Consider the following 24,941-nt stretch of genomic DNA (forward strand, 5'->3'; position numbering starts at 1 on the left):
TAGAACACACTTCATGAAAAAACATACCAAGGCCAAGAAAAACCAATACTCACGTTCATTTTCCTTTCCTCTGTTCAGTACATTGGTATCTATACTGTTCAATTAAAATGTAGCCCCAATTTTCACTCATTAAAAGATTTTCTTTTAAATTAAAGGGAATATGTTACTCAGGCTTACCAGTCAAGAAAATGGTAACAAAAATGTGTTCGGGACACAAACTGAAACAAATACAACCACCATTTAAAATATCTATCTTTAATAAACAATGCAGGACCCATATTAAACCAATACAAGTGTTCTGGATCTATTCTTGCTGAGTACAACATGTTTTCTCTTGCTCCTTCTCCTTGAATTCACTTTTTGTACAAGGTATTTGTCTAGTTTAGCATCCGTAACAAGTTCAATTCTAGCTGTTTTGGCGATTACAAAGACGGGATTAAACAAAAAAGGTAAAATACATTCTTAAAACAAAATCAACTGAGTAAAAGGAGAGGTTTCACCAGGTACCCCAAAATGACACACCCTTTCGGAACGGACTTCCCTCACCGCCTCCCAAGTGAGTGAGTCACTCGATTCACCGGTAGGGGAAGATTCAAGAGAAGCGGCTCATCACTCTGTCCACCGCTGAGCGGGAGAAGAGTTTTATTCAGGAGGAACAATGCCGGCAACCCAAGAAACATCGGCCACAGGGACTGACGACTACATTTCCTCCATGTCAAGTCAAGATTCAAATACAAAACGTAACCGAAGCAATGAGACAAAAATTTAAAACTCTGCTCGCTTCTCGAACCATTCATATAAATGCAGACTTGACGGTCACATCTTTGTTGACTTCAGCATCTGTCCCTGACCAGAGCCCATGAATCAAAGCATTAAGTGTTTCCAAAAAATAAATAACATTTTGAAAAAGTACAATGTAGGCAGGGGATTTGAACATTTTCTTTTTTTTCCCCCTCCACAATGATTTTTTCCCCTCCCCTTTACACAGATGGCTACCTTTCTAGTTTTTCTGGGACAACACAAAAGTTTTAAAAAATTTAAAAAGCGAAAATAAAAAAGTCAGTTTAAAATTACAGGGTGAAAAAAAACAGTGACTGACGGTTGGAAACGGGGGTCACAAAGGGGGTCAGGCTCGTTTCATCATGACGACAAATCAAAGGGCTGTGACACAATGTTTAGCAGAGGCTAGGTCCGGTTCGGACACCTCGAGATCCAATGAGATTCCGTTCCAGATCAGGGTCGCCCGGGCAACAGCAGGTTGTGTCGGTTGCCTGAAGCCTCAGAATTCCCTCCATAAAAACTCCCAGGCCCCGTTCATTCAAGTCCACAGCAGTTTCTACACCCAACGATGCTCGGTGCTGCAAAACCCTCAGAAATGATGACTGGGAAACAGTTCTGTACTGGACTTGACGACAGCAGGACTCTGTAAGTGGGTGTGTGTGTGGAACAGGTCAGTGCACAGATGGGTGTGTGTACAGATTGCGTGTGTGTGTGTGTGTGTGTGTGTAAAACATGGAGGCCTTGTCCCATAGCTGTCCCATAGTATGTGCGTTCCCCGGGTGGTCACAGTGAAGGCATTCGATGCGACAGGTCGGCAGGTCAGCGCACGCTTGCAGTGTCACTGTCAGTCGGGAAGTGTTTGTGTGTGCGTGTGTGTGTGTGTGTATAGGAGTGCGTGCGTGTGCAGTCTCTCTGTGGGCGTGGCCTCTGTCCCCAGGGGGCGGGGCTTTACTCCATGCCGTCGGGGTCGGCCTGGGCCATGTAGGCGTCCAGCTCGGCGTCCAGGTGGCCCTTGGTCTTGGACATGTAGGCGTCCAGCTGGTTGTCCAGCTGCTCCCTGGTGACGGCCGGACGCCCCACCCCCCGGCCCCTGCCCCGCCCACGACCCCGGAAACCGCCGCGCCCCCGCAGGCCCATTCCTCCGCGGCCTGGGGGGGGGAGGGAGAGAGAGAGAGGGCGGTCAGTCACATGGCAGATTTGCATGCTTCCTACAGCAGCTGCTGGAGAGCCCACAGATAAAATACATCACACACTCTGATGCATTTTGAATGCTGTGCCGGCATCTTGGCCTGATATCTCATCAGAGACTTTGGAGTTAAATAAAATACAAATAACTAAATAAAACTAAATAAAACACACATCGCACGCTTTTAATCCCAGTGTTTACAGACCTCCTCACACCAAATGACTACATATGGGTGCATTTCAGCAAGTTGGGCACCAGAACCAGAATACTGTATACAGTAATATTACAGATATCTACAATATTAATACTGTGTAGGTGCACAGGTCAGTTTTAATACTGTGTAGGTGCACAGGTCAGTTTTAATACTGTGTTGGTGCACAGGTCAGTTTTAATACTGTGTAGGTGCACAGGTCAGTTTTAATACTGTGCAGGTGCACAGGTCAGTTTTAATACTGTGTAGGTCCACAGTAGAGTTTTAATACCGTGTAAGCGGTAAAGTACGATAATTCTAATCGTTACCGTACAGAAAGCCCAAGTAAATAACGGCGTCCACTTTGGCGAACGTGTTCGGCGCACTGACGCTCTTAAACTCACCTCTGGGCCCCATCCCGCCCCGGCCGACTCCGCCCCCTCGGCCCATCAGCGGCCCCCCGCGGCCCACCAGCCCGCCACGCTGGCGCAGGCCCCTCCTCAGCCCCATGCGCCCGGGGCCGCCCCGCCCACGCATCGGCGCCATGCCTGCGGAGAGGAAGAGCAGGGACTAGAACTCCGCCCCAAATCGCATCGCTGCTCATTCATGCAGCGCCTTCGCAGAAGCGCAATACATCACAAAAAAGTGCTTCACAGAGAACAGATCCATAAAGGAGCTACAGCAACACAGAAAACAGTAAAAAGACAATAAAAAGAAACATCAATAACAAGAATTCTAGCAATAAAAAAAAACTGTTGCAGTAATAAACACAAGTAAAATACAGCAGCGGTAACGGATGTAAAATCTGGTAAATAAATAAATACATAAAAAAAGGCAATGACAGTGAAGTAAAAATTACATTTTCTTCAAAAACATTTCCCCCGCCTATCCCCCCCCCCACCCCTCTTCAAAGGACTTATTACCACACTGATAGTGCACAATTTATTCCTGAGAATCAGTGCCCCTTCCCACACGTACGCTTCCCCCTGCTGAACCGGTTCACCCACGTGCAAATATACAGATGCAGATACGCAAATAGCAATTCGTGGCTCTTGTGTTGTAATGGGGCATGCACACTGTAAGGGCTGTGGCAACTCATTTCCCTTAGAAGGACAACAAAATAATCCATCCATCGTGTGAGAACTGTCACGTCCCCACCCCCTGCTAGCCCCATCCCACCTCAGGCTATGACCATCAAACCAGTAGGAAGTGGTGGGGGGGGGGGGGGGTAACTTTCACAAATAGGGGTGAACACCTGTCAGCTCTTCCCCCACAATCTACAGCCTGTGTTGTGTATGTCTCTGTGGGCGTGTTCTTGTGCATCAGTGGGTGTGTGTAGTATGTGCGAGCATGTATGTGTGTGTACAGTATATGTGTGTGTATAGTATGAATGTGTGTGTGTGTGTGTGTGTGTGTAGCACCGCATAGGAGACAACCCATACCTGCAGTGTTTTGACTGACAGCCTGTCCTGCAGCGACAGCTGCTGTCTCGCCACGGTGCCCACCCCCACACACACACACACACACACACATACAGCTGTTGTTGGGGGGGGGGGGCGTCCGTTTGATGAGAGAAATGCCACAAACTGACTGCAGGCCCTGAGGACTAAAGGCCTGACCCGAGGCACACACCAGCAACTCAACGGCATTACATCACACCCAGGATTACCCCCACAGCTGTGCCAAGCCTGGAAACCCCCCACGGCAGCTGAACCCGCTGCCCGCTCGACTAGCGACGCACAGCTAGCCACGTTTGGCTAGACACGCACAGCTAGCCACGCACGGCTAGCCAAGCACAGCTAGACAGGCACAGCTAGCCACGCACGGCTAGACACGCACGGCTAGCCATGCGCAGCTAGACACGCACAGCTAGCCATGCGCAGCTAGACACGCACAGCTAGCCATGCACAGCTAGACACGCACAGCTAGCCATGCTAACAATGCACACAGTAATGAAGAGGCTACAGAGCGCCTTCCCTACTCACATCTATTGAGCACAGCACAAACTAAGACAAGCCCACTATGAGGGGTGTGATAAACAGGGGGAAAAAATGACCAGATTAAATTGGGGAGGAAGCTCACCTCTAAGAGACAGGGCCCCCCTGAAGCCGCCCCCCCGGCCCCCGCGGCCTCGGAGTCCTCCCCTCGGCATCCCGCGCAGTCCCCCGACGGCGAACCCCCGGCCTCCGGGACCCCCCCGCATCAGGGCGCCCATGGGCCGGCCCAGCCTGGCCTGGATGTTGCTCTTGCCCAGCCGCTGCTTCAGGCTCTGAGAGGGGAAGAGACCATTCGGTGGGCGGAGGGGTGCGGGCCGACGCTCGGAGCCCTGAAGCCCTAGCGCTTCGGCCGCCACCTGGGTGAGGCAGCGTCACCATGCAGGGCCTGCAATTTGACTGATTCAAACAAGGCGGCGACAGCTCATTCCAGCTCCGCTTCTGTGGGGCTAATGGAGATTTTCACGTGCTAAACTCAAGAAATGCTGGTTTCCAATGAGGGCATTTACCAACGGGATGCATACACTTCTACAAAAAATTCTATTTTTCCCCACACTACTAGACTTTCTGGAATAGCATGGATACAAGATACAGGCCCCACACATACCCATATGCCGATGCAGAATTCATCGAAGCTCTCATAAGCTAGCAAGAAGAGCAGTTGATTTTGACGCGGCGCTAGTCAGTCAGGTAGCTAGGCAAGACGACAACACTCACTGAAAGGGCACATTCTTTACAAGAAGGCCCGCTCGTCCCACCTACTACACCGACCACTAACAGCCGTCAAACACCAAGAGGCGAAGGGCAAGGCTTTTGGCTGCACCCATTTCAGAGGTCCTTCACCCCTTTAAGGTGTGAGGTCACAAACACATGATCGGAACGTTCTTAACGAAACATTCTACTGCTGACGCAACAATCGCTACCGGCGACGGAGTTCTAGAACACTAAGAACGTTGCAAGAACGTTCCAAAAAAGGCTACTCTTAAGCTCCCTCAACACCTCACCAACCTGACGGCCTCAGGGGGAAGCTCCCGAATTGTGCTGGGCCCCTCCCCTGCGCTCCCCTTACCTGCTTGTGGTGCAGGGCGGCCTGCACGGAGGGCCTGTTCTCCATCTGTTGGGCCAGGCGGCGGTTGCGGGCGCTGGCCATGTGCTGCTGTTGCATGGTGGCCCTGACGCTGACCGGCGTGGGCTGTTTGTTCTTCAGCATGTTAGTGAAGCTTGGGGAGGGGGGGGGGGGGGGGGGGGGGGGGAATAGAGACGGAGGGGGGTGGAGGGGGGGGGGGGGGGGGGGGACAGGGTTTCAAAGCAGGTCATCCAAACACCGCGGAGGCACCCGCACAGCCGGCAGCAGCGAGACACCAAACGCCCCGTTGCTTTTGCTTTGCAATTCTCTCTCTCTCGTTCTTCTGTAGCCTGAAACATCAACTGAAACCTGCTTTTTTTTGGGGTGGCCGCCGTGTGACTTTGTGAGAGAATGACAGACAGTGACAGGCGGAGGGATAGAGAGAGGACAGACGACAGAGCTGAAAGAAGGAAATCTTTCAGTAAAACACACACGGGGCAGCTGAGGAGAGAGCTGCAACACAACAAAATGACAAGAGAGAGAGAGACCAGAGCGGGACAGAGCTGAGAGGGAGGGAGAGAAAAGGACAGAAGCTGAGAGAGAGAAAGAGCAGAGGCAGAGAGAAAACAACAGAAAGAGGGAGAGAACAACAGAGAGGGGGAGAGACAGAGACAAGGACAGAGGCAGAGACCGAGAAGGGAGGCAGAAACTGAGGCAGACAGAGAGAGAGAGGCAGAGAGAAAGAGAAACAAGCAGAGGCAGATAAAGAAAGAGAGAGAGGCAGAGAGAGAGAAACAGAGCCAGAGAGAGAGACAGAGAGAGAAACAGCCAGAGAGAGAGACAGAGAGAGAGAAACAGAGACAGAGAGAGAGGCAGAGAGAGAGAAACAGAGACAGAGAGAGAGGCAGAGAGAGAGAGACAGAGGCAGAGAGAGAGAGAGAGAGGCAGAGAGAGAGAAACAGAGACAGAGAGAGAGAGAGGCAGAGAGAGAGAGACAGCGGCAGAGAGAGAAGGTAACATCAGGTGTGCCACTTACGGGCCTCAAACTGCCCTGCAGCGATGGCCATGTGCTCTGCAGCAGAGGCAGGGGAGGAGGCCCGGGGCGAGGGCGGCGCCCAGCCTCTTACGGCCCGGACCGTGCTCTGCGGCCTGCTCGCACGCGACAGGGAGGGAGGGGTGTGGAGGGGGGGGGGGGGGGGGGGCGGGAGGGAGGGAGGGGGTGACCGAGCACGTCCGGACCAGGACTGAGCGCCTGGTTCTACACCAAGAATGAAGCAGAGAGAGAGGGGGAAAACAAACAAGAGGCAAAAGCCAGAAAATGAATGACTACGCCACACACTTGGGGCCGAGAGAGAGAGCGAGCAACGGGCTGTGCCTGCAATTTCGGGTGCCGTTTGCCCCGCCCCGCCCCTCCCCCGTGATCACACGGGTGCCAACTGCCCTGCAGGGCAGCGGGCGGGGTGGCCCGGGGGCATGCGGTTACATAGCAACCGTCAATTCCAGAACAGACACCTTACCCTTCCACATCACCACCATCATCATCATCGTCATCATCATCATCTGACCCCTCCCCTCTCACCTACAGTGTGCACTGCTCACAAAAGACAATCGCCCCTGAATTAAAGCGTAACCATTTCAACGGTGTCCGCATCGCGGTTTCCCACAATGCTTATCTCTCTTTCCACCGCTCCTCGGCTTCGTTCCGTAACGAAGAAGCCGCCGGCCAGCACTCTTCCGTGAGCAGTGCGCACGTCCGGGCGGGAAGGCGGTTTCTCATTTCTGCTCTTCTGTTCTCCCCCCTCTTTTTAATTCTCGCGCCGCACATTTGTGTGGTGCGGGCGAGAGCTCGGCTGCCGCAGGGGGGTGGGAGGTGGGGGGGTGGGGTGGGTGTCTGGCTCTCTAAGTACCCCAACGCGTGCCCCCCGCTCCAATACTCGGTCAGTGTGGCGTGCGTCTCACCGCTCGTTCAGCGACACCTTGGTGGTGCTTTTCAGCACGACTTTTTGAGATGAGGGGGCGCTCATTTTGCCTTCACTGAACAGACAGGTTCCTGGTGGGGGGAGGGGGGGGGGAAGCAAAGAGAAACAGATGGGTTAATTTTAAATAGAGGCGGAGAAAAGCTGCTTCAAGGGCCTCCACCCTTTAAGGTGTGCAATCAAATATGTGATTACAATGCTCTTAACTGAACATTCTAATGCTGATGTAACGATCACTACTGGCAATCGAAAGCAATCGAGTTCTAGAACATCGACATAGAATTTTGGAGAAGAAAAACATTCCAAAAAATCCTTCAAAGGGTTAAGAATGCAAAGCTAGCCATCCGTCATATGCTCGTGACATACTAACGTTAACTGGTTCAATAACCGTTAGCTATATTTCGAGGCCTCGACTAGCTCGGTATTTACAGATTAACCCAAATATAAGGAAGCTAGCCATCTTTAAATGAATGGCTAATGCTGTAAACTATAACCACCTAACTCACAGACTAGCTAGACTGCCCTCGGCAGAGGCAGGTACAAATATGTACGGGTTCATTCGTTTGTAAAGAAGCCATTAACGTTTGCAATCGTAGTCCATAATCAACTAAATTAGAACGTGTATCGATAACATTAACCGATTTCATTTCAACAATAAACACATCAGTACTAATAAGCCACTAAGGTTCACGAAATAAACATTAGTTTAGGAGCTAGTCTACGATATTGAAATGTATCGATAGCTAGAGCTAAGCTATCTATAGTAACTGCGCTTCGTCGTTCGATGGCCAAGTAAAATGTTCAGCACAGTAGTCGTCCATTTACTTGGTCTACAGTTATACGGTCAGATTAGTATGCTAAATTATCGTGCCAATCCGCTAGCTAGCTAGCTAACATGACTAGCAAGACAACAAATTCTTAAAGACCTTGCTACCGCAGTAGCTGTAACGTTAGACTAACTTATTATATTCATTTAGTCTATATGTTATGACTGGTAACGTTGGTGAAAACAAGGACTCAACTTACTTGTAGAAAACGTTGAAACAATTATCAATGGTGAGTGCGGAGCTAAGCAGATGGAATGAACTAAGACTTCTTGCTAGCCGAGGCTATAACTTAGCTATACTGCCTAGGTACGTTAGAAACGAACAACGTTGTTCTGAACTTTTTTTAGTAGAAAGACGGCGGTCACACCTCCTTCACCCTAAGAAGAGCAACTTCTTTGTCAAACGTTATCAGCTGTATATATCTGAGCTATGAACTAGCTAGCCACCTAATACTACAGCTGCCTTGCGTCCGTGCCCCTATCTGTGATAAAATGGCGACCCTCAAAACCGCACTGGGGGAAAATGGAGTGACTTTACGTCTGTCTACGTCACGCGTCGCGAGATCTCCGGTAGAAAGTTGATCAGTAACGCCACGGAGAGGAAGGGAAAGATGGCAGCGGTAGCAGTTGTCGAAACGCCTTCGGGGAAAGATGTCATTGCGGAGGGGCTTCTCGATCTATTAAAACCAGCCGTGCAGCAGCTCGACTTGCATGTGCACTCCGTCAGGTAAGTTGGTCCTACACCGAAGTGCATTTGCTTGTTAATGGTTGTTGTTGCGCGAATGCGACTGCTGATGCTTGTAGCTGTGACAGTTCCTTGTTTCATCAAGTCTCGTGATTTGTTCACGGGTTCATGCAAGGCTTAGCTGACTCACAGGGTGAGAATGCTACCTGCCTGCTAGCCACAGCTAGGTAACTACTAGTGTCTTTTAACACACATTTAACCGAACAATTGTCTTGTTACACTTGGGGACAGTACACAAACTACATATTACAAACCAGGACCAATCACCTACCTTCTATTTTCAATGACATTAAATTGACTTCATTAATCAGATAGCCCTTGGTGTCAAAGATGTGCATAATATTAATACGGCTTTCAATGTGAGCCTTTTCTGTCATGGTTGATTTTGCTATTCTGTGGAGTCATTGGCAGTAAGTTTGCATTCATTCCTAAATCCACAAAACTGTTTGCGTGGGCAGCTCTGGTCTGTTTGATTTGAGGAAAATACAACGCTTTGTAATTCAACACACTGTGAGTAATTCATTGAAAAGTTTTCCAGTGTATACTGGGGGTGTAAACTCTGTAGGGCCGCAGTGTCTACAAGTTTTTTTGTTTTTTTTTACTTCTTTCAACCAGCATCCAATGTTTGGGCTGTAAACAAGGTGTATGGACTTTTTTTTTTAGCCAAACAACAACTTAAATGAAGCACTTCTGCTGAAACTGAAACCTGCAGAGAAAAACAGCACAGACACTGTGGCCGCCAAGGACTGGTCTAGACTAGAGTCTAGGCAGTGGGAAAGTGGTGAACCTAGACAGGATGAATGGCCTGTTGCTGTCATTAAACATTCTTATGTTCCTGTGTTGTCTCTTGCTCTTGAAGTGTTGGACATTCCCCTTGTTCACCTTCCATGTTAAATTCTACAGTAAATATTGTGTTAGGATCTAGGGCAGGTAACCGTTTACTCAGTGGGCTATATTTTTAGATGAATGCAAAAACGTTCAGGACTGTGATGCTCCCAGAACAAATACATTTTAAAAGTTGGACATGTTTTTGTATACAGAACTATAGTTTATTTTCCGTTCATAGCTAGCTGGCCATTTAAAAAGTACTTCAACAGCTATCTTTGTCTTGTAGCCTTTAAAAAAGCATGTAAACGTCCCACATTAGTTTCTTTTGCATGAGAACCCAGAATAGCCCAAATTTGTATTTTTCTAACTTTGCATTCAGGCAGAAGCCTCTCCACAGACACAGCCCTTAGTGTTCTAAACGTGTATCGCAGTGCATCAGTCCAAACTTATTCTCACATGCATTGGTAATATGTAGGATACTATATTTGATTCCAGTCTTCTGGAATTTATATTCGCTAATTGTCCATCAGCTTACCCATCATTGTTGTCCAATTATTGTTTTTTTTTTTTTTTTTTTTTTTTTTTTTTTAAATCTTTGTTGCTCTTTCAGAGAAAGCCAGGTTGAGCTTCGGGAACATATTGATAACTTGGCCACAGGTAAGATATTCGGGAGTGCCAGAATGGAGAAGCTACTGCAAGTTAGGAGATTTTAGCTGTATTTGTAATTGAGGCTATGAAGTTGACATGCTTTATTCCCACCTTATTTTTCATGTTATTTTATCCTCCTCTTTACATCCTCCCTTCCAATATATTACAATGTCAGAGCTGTGCAGAATCAACGAGCACCAGAAGGTGGCGCTGGACCTGGAACCCTATGTGAAAAAGCTGCTGAACGCCAGGCGCAGGGTGGTGTTGGTCAACAACATACTACAGAACGCCCAGGTCTGTGGTCAAGCCGTGGTCACATGGTTCTGCATTGTATTCATGTTACGGCATTTGTATTTACAGAAATGGAATACACTGAAGTATACTGTAAATATATAAATAATAATAATAATGATTATTATTATTATTAAAAATTCCTTGCATTTATATTGCATATTCTCACACTGAAAGTGCTTTACAGCGATGAGGGGGAGACTCGCCTCAACCACCAATGTGTAAGCGCCCACCTTGGTGGTGCCCGGCATCCATTTTGTACCAGAACATTCGCCTCTTATCAGCTGATGTGGAGAGGGAGTCAGGGAGAGGACCATTTTACTGCTGATTAAATTGGGAGATGATTAGGTGGCAGGATGAGAATTTAGCCAGGACACCGGGGAACGCCTTTCTCTTTGCAATGAGCGCCGTGAGATCTTTAAAGACCACAGTGACGGGGTCTCCTACAGCACAGTGTCCCTGTCACTGCACTAGGGCATTGGGATTTATTTAGCCAGGGGGAAGATTGCCTCCTAGCGGTCCACCAACACCAATTCCAGCAGCAACGTAGCTTACCCAGGAAGTCTTCCATCCAAGTACACACCAAGCCCACACTTCTTAGCTTCAGCCGTTCAGCCGGGGCACGGTACATGGTGGTATCGGTCCTTGCAATGTGGGCTATTTTGGACAGATGATAACAAACATATTTTGTAGCAGTGTATTTATACATATATTGCAATAACGGCAAGAAGCAATTATGTGCGTACTTGCCCGTGTATTGTGAATGGTGTCTGCTTTTTTGGTGTATGATAAAGGAGGTGTCAAATACTACAGGAAAAAAAAGAGTTAAATATAATATGTTTTATGATGTGAGTCATGTACATGCGTGTAAGGTTTTGTATTCTGTACACGCTGTAATCCCAGAGATCATTGTTCCTGCAGACAAACAATGCAAGACTGAGAGCCCAGCATTTCCATTGCGTGCCCTGTTCATTTTTTTGCCTTAATTTTTCCATCTTATATTTTCCCCATCAGCTGGCTCTCTGTTCGCTTCAAAACTGAACCGTCATTGTAGGCCAGCGGCTCTTAAACTATGGGTCGGGACCCAAAATGGGTTCCGGTAGTTTTTGGGTTGGGTCCCGGAATGAGTCCGTAGTCCACTAGGCTGTGCTAGTGTGCGTATTTGACGGGTCCATGAAAGGTAAAAAATTAAAAATTTTGGTCATGAAATTAAAAGTTTAAAAACTAGCCATGTAGGCCGATCGGCGTACGGTCAGCGTGTGATTGTGTTTCGAAATGGTCCTGACAGGGTGGCTGAGGGGCATGGCCCGCAAGGTGGCAGAATCTCCCCCCGCATGCGATCCGGGGTTCGACTGCCTGCCGTGTCACTTCCTGTGCTGTGATCCTGTTTGTAACACCTCTCTGCTTTCCTCTGCCTGAATACAGAGAGAAAATGCATTAAGAGGACAAGCTGTGTACTCTCCTTTAAAAAAAAACAAACAAACAAAAAAAAAACACACATAATAATAAGAAATTGCGCTGACAAGCCAGGCAGCCTTAGCTAGGCATAGGCATGGCTGGATGTGGTGCTTTGTGGTCCTTTAAATGGAGGATGACTTGCAGAAATGGCGAGCTTCGCTTTCACTTCTCCATCGTGCCACTGTATAGCTCCAGTACTACTGCAGGTACTAGGATTGCAAGGTGAAAATCCTGGGCCCAGGACAAAATTGTATTATTTTATTATTCCAGGGCCTAGGACAATAGTAGTTACCATAAGCTCACAGACTATTGCCCCCTCCCCTCCTTCAGGGCCCGGGATAACGAGCCCACTGACTGTGTTTTATACACCACCTGACCCTCCGCCCCCCCGTCTCTCTCCATTTGTCCTAACCCCCCCCCCCCCCTTCACCCACCTCAGGAGCGATTGCGACGGCTCAACCATAACGTTGCCAAGGAGACGGCGCGTAGGAAGACCATGCTGGAGACTTCTGGAGCATTCACCCCGCGGTCTCCCAGCAAGCCGTGACGCGAGCACCGCGGGGGCGGCGGGGGCGGCGGCCGTCGAGCGGGCCGCGCCTTTGGCGCACCGCGGACGCGATGATGCAACAGACGTGAAAGACCGGGGGCCCTCGCTCCCCTTGAACGCTCCGGTCTGGTCTGTCGTTGACAGAGACGCAGAAACCCTGTGCTGTGGAAGCACAGGTACACTGACAACGCCCCATCAGGGTGCCCGCGAGGCGCTAACGTTCACTAGCCAGCCGCAATGTGATCATGTGATGTAACGCTGTCCATGTTAATGCATATGAGTACCCACGATGCACCTGTTTCTTGTTTTTCTTTGTCCCCACTGTGCATATCCCCTCCCCTTAATTACATGTCTGTTACCTGCAGCAAAATCAAACTCTTAAAAACACTGGCGCACATTAAGCAACGGTTAAACGGATAACAAGTTGGGGGAGGGAATGAAACTCAGCAGCTGAGTTCAGCTCGTCTCCCTAATTGACTGTATAAGGAAGTAAGTGTTTTTATTGATTCATATGAGCACTTCGATTTTTTCATAAGCATTTAGATTGGACGTCTCCTGAAGGAGCTCTCGTGGGGTGCAGTACCTGTCTTCGGCCACAGTGGGGCATCATTTGCCACTGAAAAAAGGCAGGTCTTTTCTTTTTGTGACTTTGGAAGACTGTTTATGATTGCTATTTTTATTTTGCTGTAAAATATGAAATTCTTTAAATAAATAAAAAAGACTTTTCAGAAACATACTACCAAATGCAGGAATCTGTTTTTAACGAGAATCAACTTGCATCTGGTAAGGCTATAGGGGGTAATCCTGTTTTTGCATGCATCTCTGGTACAGAGATCCATGCGAGGGTTTTGATTTCGATGGATCGGGTTTTCTTCTCTGCACTACTTGATTCTGTCTTTCTTCAAGCATGCTTTGTGGCCTGTATCGATTTTCTCTTAACACAGGCAGTGTTTGGCATGTAGTCAAGGATATGGGGGGTGTGGGGGGAGGTGCATGGGGGCAGCAGGGGGGTCCTCCTGACAAGGCACTGAAGCCTTTCAGCTGTGCACACAGGCATGGGCCTTAGCAGCGAGCTACATGCACACAGAAGGATCGGAATAGAGGATGCTGGGGGAATTCAAAACCGAGGAATTGTTTTGTATCCGTGTTCCATGTAATCGAAGGCTAGAACCGGGCCCCTGTTTTCTTAGTGTCCTGTGGTGAATACTGTCCGGACTTTGTCACGTTTAGCAGATACGCAGTGTTGTGAATAAACCCGTTGAGCCCCATCATTTTTGCAGTCTCTTCCTTGTCGTTAATGTCCATCACACCCAGTCTCACGTGGGGTAACTCACAAGAATACAATTCAGTTGACAAACAAGAGCGAAGAAACCTATTTAAATTACCTTTAAAATAAAGTTCCCACAGTTAAGTTTTAAATGTGCCCAATAAGAAAGATACATGGAAATGAATGTGTTTGAAAACACATTTACTTATTTTTAAACACATTTAAATACTTTTACATTTTGTACTTTTGTACTTGCACTTGTATTGGCAATTGACTCCAATTTTTCTGTGACTTAAAAAAATTTCTTTGTCGAACAGTGTTCTTCAAATCTTGTTAGAGACACGTACTTGGAAGTCCTACCGGATAAGAACACTGCTAATTGCCTATGTGTAGATATAAAACGTAGTCTAAATAACAAACAGGCAAAGCCACAATAAAAAGTGTAAGTAGGCTGTGAATTGAAAGGCAACCTCAGGCAACTTCTGAATTAGTCACAAAAATAAAGCCCAGTGTTTACACCATTCAGATATGCCTTTCAAAGCCCGGAGCCGGGGAAGAAATTAAGGACAAGTGAACGCAATCCTTGCAGTGTGTTACCACAGCAGGTTCACTGGGATTCGACTGAAGGCTGCGATCGCTAAGATTTAGCGCGGAGGTTGGGGAGAAAGAAGAGAGGGAGCGCCTGCCAGTATGAGATGTATCTCAGGGGGACCAGCGAATGGCAGAGAAGAAGAAACTGAGAAACTAATAGACTGGGAGGAGAATAAATAAGCCGACAATAAACGACGGGAGCGGTTTCCGAGCAACTCAGAAGTCCGTGAGAGGGAAGAGAAACCGTATCGAACACACGGAGAAGACAAAAGGCAACTCTGAGCAAAAGGGGACGAGAATAAAGAACAGGTGAAGTATAAAAACCAGGAGAAATGAACAGAATTAGAAAAATAACCAAGTTGAGAATTGGCTGAAGGCAGAACGAGTTGATGGTTTGTGGTGCGGTTGTTCTGAAAAGGCATGTCTGTTACTGCATAAGGAGAAGAAGCAAGAGCTTGACAAAGAATATGGTTCTGCAGGGAGATGGGCAAGGCGAGTCCCGGTTTTTGACAGGAAGTGAAAAGGTGAGACTGATCCAGAAAGTTCAAAGGTCAGTGAAGGGTGTTGAAAGAGTAGAGAGAAAAAACAGGCCCAGCTAAGAAGTTCAAGATGGTGGAAACCAAGGAGATGAATGATACACTCACCAAAATCCAAGAAGAGAATCAGATAGGCAGAAAAAAAACACTATTGATCAGCTACAGAAGTTATTGGTCTTCCATCGCCTGGGTTACATTTTGATTGGCGGGTGCTAGTCTCATCCATGGTTACTGTAGTTTCTACATCTTCCAGCATCCTGTCTAAATATGGGAAGTCTAATAATTACTTGCTAATTTACACACACACACACACACACACACAAATCCTTGCATGAGATAATAGAACAAATGGTTTGTAACATTATTTTATGTGTATAAATAGTTAAACTGATTTTTTTTTTTTTACATTCCCCACTGTTCAGTTGCAGTGGTCAGGCCAGTTATCAGGGCATTTAGAAGTTTGGGATTGGGAGATGGAGACACGAGTGCCTGGCTAAGAGTTTGCAATTAAATTGCTGGACACTTTTCGGACATCCCTGAACCCATCTGAGACGCAAGGGACACTGGCGGTCTGATGATGCATATCTAGGTTGCAGGAGCATTGTCCCGAGCCCTGGAGGGGTGTTGGGGCGGGGGGGGGGGGGGGGGGGACCCAGGGTCTGCAAATTTGTGGTAAATATTATTGTCCCATCCTGGGAATAAAATATGATAATATAATTTTGTCCTGGGCCCAGGACTTTCACCCTGCAGCCCTACTAGGCTGACTAGGCTGTGATGGCATTCAGACTTCCACACTGGGAACAAGAGAAGCAGCTATTAGGAATTTATGCTTCTGTAAGACTAATATGCACAACCTTTGTCTCTGTAAGCTATTACTAAGTAATTTAAGCTGACTTTTAAAAATGTTAAAAGTCAATCCTGCTGTTCCAGGGTATTCATTTTCTTTGGCTCTCCTGGGCTCAGTGCATGACCCATAGATTGGGACTGTGTGTGCAGATGTGCTATATCTGCCCAGAATTACACTGAAATGCTAATTGGTCTGAATATTTTAGCAGACATTACAGCTCTATGCTCTCAAAAAGGGTGTGATAATGTCCAACACACTTTTTGTGTTACTACTTTTGTGTTACTTTCAACACGCGTTGTGTGAAAGTTACTACTTGTGTGTTACGAATATACAATCTGTTATGTGTTACAAAGGGAGACTAGGCTGTGTTGAAAGTAACACAAAATGTGCTGTCCTAGACATGGAAGTCTGTTTTGAGAGTGTATTTAATGTTTTTTATACCTACACAATGTCCTGCAGCAAGTTTAAATCCTGACCTTTTTTCCTCTTTAAAAATCATTTATAGCAGTCTCACCTTAAACCTGGTTTTGACCATTTTTATTTTTTACCAAATAATTGTCCATTATTAGAAAATCTGAGTCATCGGATTCATCATCAGGAAGAAAATGATGTCAGAATTATGGTCCGACTGAATAATGCTGTCTTCTTGAGATTTTCATAAACAATGTCTGGGTTTGATTTGCCAGTTCAACATACACTTAAAACATCTGTATATATCTATATATTACATACATACATACACACACACACACACACATATTGTTTTGTATCACTCAAAAAGCACTTACTGTCCTGATTTCCACCGTGATCCTCAGAGAAAACTATAAAAGGCCAAAAATACTAGAAATATGTCCTATTTAAATGCCAAAAGGCAATTATACCTAAACAAAAAGGTAATTCATTTGTTTCAAAACTTGGAATCTGACTAAATCTAGATCAATCTATGATTACCTATGTAATCAATATGAATCTTTCTTTTTTTTTTTTGAGTTCATTATGTTGTGTGTGAAAAGTCCATCATAACTAATTATTTCAAAATTTATGTTAGGAAAACCAAACAGTTATTTATTTGAATCTGTACTCCTAAAAAATATTAACTGTGGTTTAATAAGGGCTCGCTCTCCTCCCGCGCGCATGGCACAATGACCTGAATTTTGGACGATAGGATCCTATTTTAATGTGTTCATTCTTGCAGCTTCAAGTACAGACTTGTGAGACTTATTGCAATCTTATTGTTTGTGACAAAAAGAAACCTTCGATCGAAGATCAGAAGACAGTTAAGCGGAGAAGGGGTAGTAAACTACGATACAAGGATTCCCCCAGCTCAAACTCGTCACAGTTTTAGTCAACGGTAGCTAGTGTGGAAGAAGAGTGGAGTGGGGGGGAGCGGATGGCGGGGGGTGGAGTAAGCTCGGCGGCGCCACCTTAAAAAAACAGCCGCGCCGACCTGTCAATCTCAATGCGACCCAGACAGACCTCAGCCCGGAGGCCAGCCGTGAGAGTCGCGTCATCATTGGCTGAGGGCCGCTGTCCCTGTGAAACGGGCGCCTCCATTGGCTGGGGCTCGCTGAGACACTCACGCGCACAATGTCTCTCCTCTTTTGTTATTGTAGCGAGCGCGAGGAGAGGCTTCGGGAGAGCAGCAGGATGCGCGAGCGGAGACAGAGAGGCTGATAGACTGATATCGACTGTGATAGAGACAGAGTCAGACAGAACCGGAGAGAGGGGGAAGGGGGAAGGGATTTCGGAATACTTCTTCATTAGCCCCCCCAACCCCTTGAAAAGAGAACCTCTACTTATTTGTCTGCTGTCCTGTGGATGAGTAAGTACGGTTCATCTATTCTCTTCTATAAGGGGCTGATTTCCCCCGTCTGGCGAAAGGACAGTCGTTGTAGCTGCGTGCTTTTCTCGCTAGCTTGCTAGTAGACCAAATAAGAGACAGGAGACCCCCCTCCTTTCCCTCCGTCATTCCCCACTCCAGACTAGCTAGCTCTATCAACAGACAGACGTCGGAGGTGTGGATGTCTAGCTGCATTTCAGATAACCAACCAGCAACTTAGGAAACGTTACATTCATATGATTTAATTCTCCTGTTGTGATTTTTTCATCGACGAAACGGGCTTGCTCAGTATTTCAGCACGGTAGCTTGAATAGATATGTAGACTAGCTGGTTACTTTGTTAGATCACTAGTTTTTGTCTAACGTTGTAGCATACTCAAAAGTGACAGGGTCAAATGACGTGATATTACCAATTATGGTGTTGGTTGTATCTGCGTGTTTAGTAGACAGCTAAGTTAGGTAACAAGCGAAATAACAATGGCTGTTTAATAATATTAACCATAATATTATTGTGATTGTTGTTGTTGTTAAACAATGTAGATAATTGACTTAATGCCTTAACTGGTCAGCTACAGTATTTAGACCGGTGGAGTGGAGTGTCTGTATTTACTCAGAGCGACAGTACAGTGGCTGGTATAACAGTTTCATGTTCTTGTCAGTTTAATTAGCGGACTAATTATAACGATAATATACTGCAGTTCAAGTATTGAAAATCGGCAGAATATTGTAACTGGTACTGTTCATATCATGCATGATTCTTCACTTTCATGTATCGTGGTAAACAGTTACCATGGTAAAAGGATGCACACCTGTCAGCCCTCTCCTGCAATCGGCAATGTCACGTATTCAGAAACTATTCAATGCACTGTATTAACGGAACGCCATAGGCATAGGCATTATAACAACCATTGCATTTTCTCACACAGTTTTGCAGTTAGGGTGGGAGTGGGGTGTGGGTGTGGGTGTTCTCCTCCATATTTTTAAAAATCTTTTCACTTGCACAGTCGCGCACTCTGTGACCTGGCTTCTTGAACCGGTTCCCTGTTGCAGTTCCCCGTTGGCTACGGGATTGCTGCCATGCGTCAGTCGTTCTTTCCATACCCAATCAACCGGAGGCTCCATCTGTTCTCTTCTCTTCTCTTCCTTGGGTTCTTCCGTTTCTGCACCTCTGTTCGTCCTCTCCGTCCCGCCCCCCCACCCCCTCTGCGGTGCAGTGAACTCCTCTCCAATGTCAGGGTCAAAGGTCGCCTCATTTGCCCTTCCATATTCTCTCCTGCTAGCCAGGCCAAGTTTAGGGCTCTCAGTTTGCTTTTTGAATTTAATCATTCTAATAGCCCGTCATTTCTTTACCCCGGTTATCCACATCTCTCCCCTCCATAGCGGTTGTTCCCCTCGTCTTGTTTATTAACCTGAGTTGCTTTTGAAGCTCTTGCCTGCGTCTCAGGTGTGCTATCGTTTCAACTCGCACTGGACGTCCGCTGAGATTTTACTCAGCTTCTTGCCCAGGGTTTTCTTTCATGGGCTGTTTTATATTTGTGTAATATTTGCCTCACATCCCCGGGCAAATTACACGATAACGATAATCGCCATCGTCATCATCTTTGCCCTCATCATCATCGTAAAGCATACGGGCTGAACATTATTAATTCATGGTCGGGGATGTTAAAGCTCGGGCGAAATACCAGAAGTGATGACGGAGACAGTCCTATCGCCGCGGAGACGGCGTTCCCGCTCTCGGCCGCCTCAGAAGGAGGAGGGGGGGGGCCGGATGTCGGCGCTCCGACCCGGGACCCGCGCGGAGGCCCCAGCGACGCAGTGTCCGGGGCGCCCTTCCCTCCCCTCTGCCTCCTAACCTGAGGAGGCTCCGGCCGGTAACCGGAGTTTCCGGGGGGCGGGTCCCGGTGCAGAACTCCCGGCGCCACGGCACCGTTCTGGACTGCATTTGGACTGCATTTTTATACAGCGCTTTTATCCAAAGCGCTTTACAATTGATGCCTCTCATTCGCCAGAGCAATTAGGGGTTAGGTGTCTTGCTCAGGGACACTTCGACACGCCCAGGGCGGGGGGATCGAACCGGCAACCCTCCGACCGCCAGACAAACCGCTCTTACTTCCTGAGCTATGTCGCCCCCCGTTCTTGGGCCACGCCCCTTTTTCTGACAACGCACCAATCCGGAACGGTCGGCCTTGGGCGATGGGGGGACGGAACCTTCGACATTTAGAATGTGGACGGAGGGCCTACTTCTGGTGAGCTGGAAGAACCTGTGCGGTCACTCCGAGCAGGAGACGAGCACTTCCTTATTTATAATCGTACAGCTTGTGTTCTTATTCAGCTCCTTCCTGCAGCTGGGCATTATGTGCATACAGTCGTGATAACAATTACTTTATTTATACGGCACTTTTCATTCAATGGTTTGCAGCCCAAAGTGCTTCTCAGAAGAGCATTTGCTGTACGAAATGGAAATAATAATAAAAGTTACACTGATATGGCTAAATGTTTTACAAAAGCAGGTCTAACTAAGTGCGGTCATTTTTATCGACGGCACAGTGGCAGTGCCGCACCTCAGGGGTTTGAATCTGCAACCTCTGGGTCACGAGACCAGTTCCTGGCGGTTTGTCGACGGCCTGGGTTTTGGGTGGAGCCGCTGAGCCGCCCCGCCCCGCCCCCTGGCGGTCTCGGTCTTGCCCAACTGCTGACGGCGTTTCCTGTGCGTCCGTGACCCCTCGTCTGTTCACCCGATGCCTCGACCTCCTCGTCCGCTAGTCCGGTCTCATCCATTAAGCGCGTAATGGATTCCGAATAGTGTTCAGAACTAACCCCCCCCCCCCCCCCCCCCCCCCCCTCCACTGGCCAGCCTGCGCGGTACCCTATAGAAAAGGCTCCTGTACGTTCCCACTCAGCCCGGGCTTTGTGATGTCATCGCAGTCACCGCTGCCTGTCTCTGCGCATTAAGCACATTTCGGCCTGCGTTCTTACCGGGTGCTCGTTATCGTCCTGTCGAAACTTCTCTCTCTCTCTCCCCCTTTTCCTCCCCTTTCCTACCACTCAGAACCCCGTCTGTCCCCCCTCATCCTCGCTTCTTCTCTTTCACCCTTGTGTGTGTGTGTGTGTGTGTGTGTGTGTGTGTGTGTTTGTTCGTTGCCATCCGTACCGTGGGCCTTTGCTGTGGCGGTAAAAGGGCTGCGACCTCCGTACTCCCGGCGTCAGTCTTTATGGTGTGAGGTCACAAATATGCGATTAGAATGTTCTTAACTGAACATTCTAATGCCGATAGAGTTCTAGAACGCTGGCTTAGAATTTTGAAAAAGCATTCCCAAAACAAAAAAACAACATACTCTTCAAAGGGCTAACTGTCCCCCTTCTCTTAAAGCAGGAGTGAACAACTCCGTTCCTGGAGGGTTAGTCTGCCTGCTGGTTTTTGTTCCAACCAGATACCTCAGTTTCAGTTTTCTAGTTTAGTTTTCAGATCTATGAACTATGCAGTTTGACTCCTGTACTTGACCACAGCAAGATCTTTAGGAGACCATGCAGCTGTAGCTGGTGCTTGTGCAAATGTCAGATCAAGATGTGATTGAGCCAATTAAATAATTAAGAGCAGAAGCTGCCACAAAATCCTGAAATGGATCGGTCCTTGTCGTGCACCCGTGAGTTAGAGGCTGATATTTTTCACTGCTTGGGAGTTTCGCATTGCGCTGTCCTAAAATCATTCACAGTTATTCTTATAGCCTAATTATAACAACAATATCATCTTGCCCTATACTTCAGTCCCTCTTTCTCCCTTACAGTGAGATATTTGGGTTAATCACTTCTTCCTTGAACTGTAGGCCAGTCAGAACGCAGTGAATTCTATTCGCTTGCATTCAGGCCCCGCATTCATAAAAGCTGATCTAGGATCAGTTTTGAGTTTTAGCTCACAATGGAGGGCGGCACGGTGGTGCAGTGGGTAGCACTGTCGCCTCACAGTAAGAAGGTTATGGGTTCGAATCTTGGCTTTGTGTGTTCTCCTCATGTCTGCGTAGGTTTCCTCTGGGTACTCCGGTTTTCTCCCACAGTCCAAAGACATGCAGTTAAACTCATTTTAGGCGTGGAATACTCGTCCTCTACATACTTTCCGGAGGTTAACGGTAAACGTTCACGACGAACAGCAATCGGATGTGCTGTGGAGCAAGGATCGGAAAATCTGAATGAATGCATAACTCATATTGAGAGCAAAGGTGAGGACAGTAGTAACGGAAGCTACACCAGTTATTGTTCCTCTCGTAATGATAACAAGAGCGTTAAGAACACTAACACGAGATTTCATTCATGCAGTGTTCACCTGCCTCTGTCTCTCAGCCTTCGATGGTCGTTTGTTCGGTGTTGGGGGGTTGCCAGAAACATAGGGCTATTCTCAACCCTCCTGAAGGAGGAGGTTTTCGGAGCTGGGTTTTTGTAGGATTTTGCTGAAGAAAATTTCGCTTCGTATCGTCTCCCCTTTTCTCAGCCCATCCACCTTGTTGGATGCATTGTCATCTTTGAGGCTGGGCCTGGTTGCTCTCTGTCTCTCTACGAACCTGTCAGTTCCCCTTTCCCAAGCCTGCAGATCCAACCCTCTCTCTCTGTCTCTCTCTCTCTCTCTCTCTCGCTCTCTTACCTGTGTCTGTCTCACTCAGACGCCATGTTTGTGTTCACCAGCCTCTCTCTCTCTCTCTTTCACTCTCACTCAAACGGCATGTTTGTGTTCACCAGTCTCTCTGTCTCTCACTCAAATGACATGTTTGTGTTCTCCAGTCTCTCTCTCTCTTTCTCTCTCACTCAAACGCCCTGTTTGTGCTCACCTGTCTCTCTCTCTCTCTCTCTCTCTCTCTCTCTCTCTGTCACTGAAACGCCATGTTTGTGTTCACCTGTCTCTCTGCTGTGGTAACTCTTCTTGCATACAGCATCTGCTGCTCTCTCTGCCGATCCCTCTCTCTCTCCCTCTGTCTCCCGCTCACATTATCTGCTGTTTGAACCCCCCTCTCTCCCCCTTTCTGTGTTATTTTAACCCCTCTCTGAGAGCAGTAGGTCTCTCTCTCTTTCTCTTTCTGCCTCTGTCCATTGTTAACACATCTCTCTTTCTGTTTCTGTCTCACTGTCTCAGCACACACTTCTCGTCCTCTCTGTGCTGCTTTACCCCTGTCCATCTCTCTCTCTCTCCTCTGTCCCCTCTCTCTCCCTCCCTCTCCCTCTCTTTCAGCACAGTAGGGTTAGGTACTGAAATCCAGTACCACTATGCCACTGGTTCCCATTCGACCGGTACTTACTGGACTGAATCGCAACGCATATTTCAGTACCACGCGCTTTTCACTATCTAACGTACCCTCGCTCTGTTGACTCAGTCAGTGACAGCAGGTACCGTTAGCAAGCTAGCGTACGTTAAACACGGCCAAAATAGCCAAAAGTGGAACGGTATGTTTAAAGTATAATTTAGTGAAGTTCAGTTTTCTTTGCCTTTGAAATTAAAAAGACATTCTTTAATGTGCTCAGTTTGAAAAAAAGACATGGGAGTAATGGTTGATCAAAGCCTTTTTGGTTCTAGGCACTGTGCTGTTGCAGTAAAAAAAAGGCCAATAGGATGCTGGGATATATTTACAAAAGTATCAAGTATAAATCCAAAGACCAATGTTATACTTCTACAATACATTCGTTTGACCACACTTAGAATATTATACACAGTTCTGGGGACTGTACTACAAGAAAGACATAGAGGCTCTGGAAAAGGTTCAAAGAAGGGCAACCAAATTGATTCCTGTTATGAAAGATAAAAGCTATGATTAAGATGCTTAATCTCTTCAAGCGTAGTAAAAGGAGGCTCAGGGGTGATTTGTACAAGGCTTTTAAATTAATAAAGGGGATTAACAAATTGAACTACAAGAGATTCTTCAAGTTGAGTTCTGTTAGTAGAATGAGGGGGCAAATGGAAATTAGTAAAAGGTTCTTTTTTGCACATTTGACATTAGGAAGCATTTTTTCACGCAGAGAGAATAGTCACTGTGTGAAACAGCCTGCCAGGTCACGTAGTTGAGGCAGAAACTCTAGGGGTATTCAAGACCAGGCTTGATACAGTGTTAGATACTATCTAGCCTGTAGGTAATCTTAGGTACAATTTAGTTTGAAAAATCGCGAGCATTTTTGGGCCGAGTGACCTGTTCTTGTTGTTGTGTTATGCTATGTTACGTTACATTGATTTCATCGTTTGCTTTTTTTAAAAGAAGGTTTCAGCACCTTTTAGGCACAGGTACCATTTTAAAAGTTTTGTTTTTGAGTCGGGATTGGCAAAAATGTTAACGATACCCATCCCTACAGCACAGTAGTAACTCTCTCACCACAGTAACCTCTCTCTCTGTCTCCCTCTCACCCTAGTAAATCCCCTCACTCTCTCTCTCTCCATCTCTCTCAGCACAGTAGTAACCATCCCTCTCTCCACAGTAACCCCTCTCTCTCCATCTCTCTCACTCTTTCTCTCTCTCTCTCAGCACAGTAGTAACCATCCCTCTCTCCACAGTAATCCCTCTCTCTCTTTCTCTCTCACTCTTTCTCTCTCTCTCTCTCTCTCTCTCTCTCAGCACAGTAGTAACCATCCCTCTCTCCACAGTAACCCCCCCCCCTCACCACAGCACAGTAAAGTAGGCAGTATACTTCGTACGAAGTTGAACTTTTTGAGCAAAACGAAGCAATCAGAATAACTGACGAACAAAAAGACGCAGTGTTGTGTGTTCGTACGGTGCAGTGTGCGACGGCCTCCAGGGAGAACGTTTCGAAAAGTTCTCTTGTTCTCCGACCTCCCCCTATCAGCTGTTGGTCCAAATATCACATGGTTGGTTACGTCACGGTTGAGAGTTCAGAGGGCAGACTTCACATGCTAATGTACGGAGAGTCAACGCCAATCTCTCTTCTGTAGAGATGGGAATTCTGTGAGTTCTCGCGTGTTTGATGAATGGTGCTACTCGTTTCAGCAAGTCATCAAAACGCCTAGCACACATTCGGAAATAAGAGAAGTGGACCCCCTCGTCTAAACTCGCATTTGCCAAATGTACAGACAAAACTCTCCATTCTCCGTCCTACTCTGATTTAGAGGGTGAACGTACATCTTCTTCGCCTTTTTTCTTCTTTTGCATAGATAAACTAAAGCCACTTTAAACACTTTAAACTTTTTGTTTTGTGTTGTGATCTCGTGTAGCCCTTCTCTTTATACATCCATGGCGTAGCTGTGAGATGGAGGTCTGGTTGAGATTCCAGCCCCAGTTAATAGCTGCCTCGTAATTATTCATAATTATTCACGCCGCAGCGGCGTGGAGTGACTTTAAA

The 24,941-nt window shown here is 47.1% G+C and overlaps 3 protein-coding genes across 6 annotated transcripts in view; 2 read left to right on the top strand and 1 right to left on the bottom strand.

The window, feature by feature from the left end:
- Positions 1 to 235: 235 nt before the first annotated feature.
- Positions 236 to 8,518, bottom strand: chtopa (chromatin target of PRMT1a). The gene is made up of 6 exons (XM_035429390.1): positions 8,219 to 8,518; positions 7,176 to 7,266; positions 5,220 to 5,370; positions 4,239 to 4,425; positions 2,561 to 2,704; positions 236 to 1,928 (listed from the first exon to the last, which is right to left on the bottom strand). Exons 2-6 carry the CDS (start codon positions 7,238 to 7,240, stop codon positions 1,729 to 1,731), a joined length of 747 nt encoding a protein of 248 aa, XP_035285281.1. The 5' UTR covers positions 7,241 to 7,266; positions 8,219 to 8,518; the 3' UTR covers positions 236 to 1,728.
- A 20-nt stretch (positions 8,519 to 8,538) lies between these two features.
- snapin (SNAP associated protein) lies at positions 8,539 to 13,806 on the top strand. Its single transcript, XM_035429391.1, has 4 exons — positions 8,539 to 8,745; positions 10,202 to 10,248; positions 10,415 to 10,533; positions 12,428 to 13,806. The coding sequence occupies exons 1-4, from the start codon at positions 8,630 to 8,632 to the stop codon at positions 12,533 to 12,535; spliced, it is 390 nt and encodes a 129-aa protein (XP_035285282.1). The 5' UTR covers positions 8,539 to 8,629; the 3' UTR covers positions 12,536 to 13,806.
- Positions 13,807 to 14,494: 688 nt separating this feature from the next.
- The window catches only part of si:dkey-222b8.1 (uncharacterized protein LOC560317 homolog), a 23,029-nt gene continuing 12,582 nt past the window's right edge, over positions 14,495 to 24,941 (top strand). For 2 of the 4 annotated variants that reach the window (XM_035428326.1, XM_035428324.1), the window contains exon 1: positions 17,282 to 17,598. The gene's annotated coding sequence lies outside the window, so the exon portion shown is untranslated. Of the gene's footprint in view, positions 14,703 to 17,281; positions 17,599 to 24,941 lie in introns of those variants that run through there. The other 2 variants (XM_035428325.1, XM_035428323.1) reach the window with 2 other exon arrangements.

This window comes from Anguilla anguilla, chromosome 8 (assembly GCF_013347855.1).
Source record: "Anguilla anguilla isolate fAngAng1 chromosome 8, fAngAng1.pri, whole genome shotgun sequence".
In the NCBI taxonomy this organism is placed as follows: Eukaryota; Metazoa; Chordata; class Actinopteri; order Anguilliformes; family Anguillidae; genus Anguilla; species Anguilla anguilla.

Bases quoted from the DNA above. Each gene is read 5' to 3' on its own strand.
- snapin (XM_035429391.1), top strand. From the start codon at position 8,630: ATGGCAGCGGTAGCAGTTGTCGAAACGCCTTCGGGGAAAGATGTCATT. The intron at 8,746-10,201 runs GTAAGTTGGTCC...TTGCTCTTTCAG, and splicing joins TTGCATGTGCACTCCGTCAG to AGAAAGCCAGGTTGAGCTTC. The intron at 10,534-12,427 runs GTCTGTGGTCAA...CACCCACCTCAG, and splicing joins ACATACTACAGAACGCCCAG to GAGCGATTGCGACGGCTCAA.
- chtopa (XM_035429390.1), bottom strand. From the start codon at position 7,240: ATGAGCGCCCCCTCATCTCAAAAAGTCGTGCTGAAAAGCACCACCAAG. The intron at 5,371-7,175 runs GTGAGACGCACG...CCCCTCCCCAAG, and splicing joins AAGGTGTCGCTGAACGAGCG to CTTCACTAACATGCTGAAGA. The intron at 4,426-5,219 runs GTAAGGGGAGCG...TTCCCCTCTCAG, and splicing joins CCGCCCTGCACCACAAGCAG to AGCCTGAAGCAGCGGCTGGG.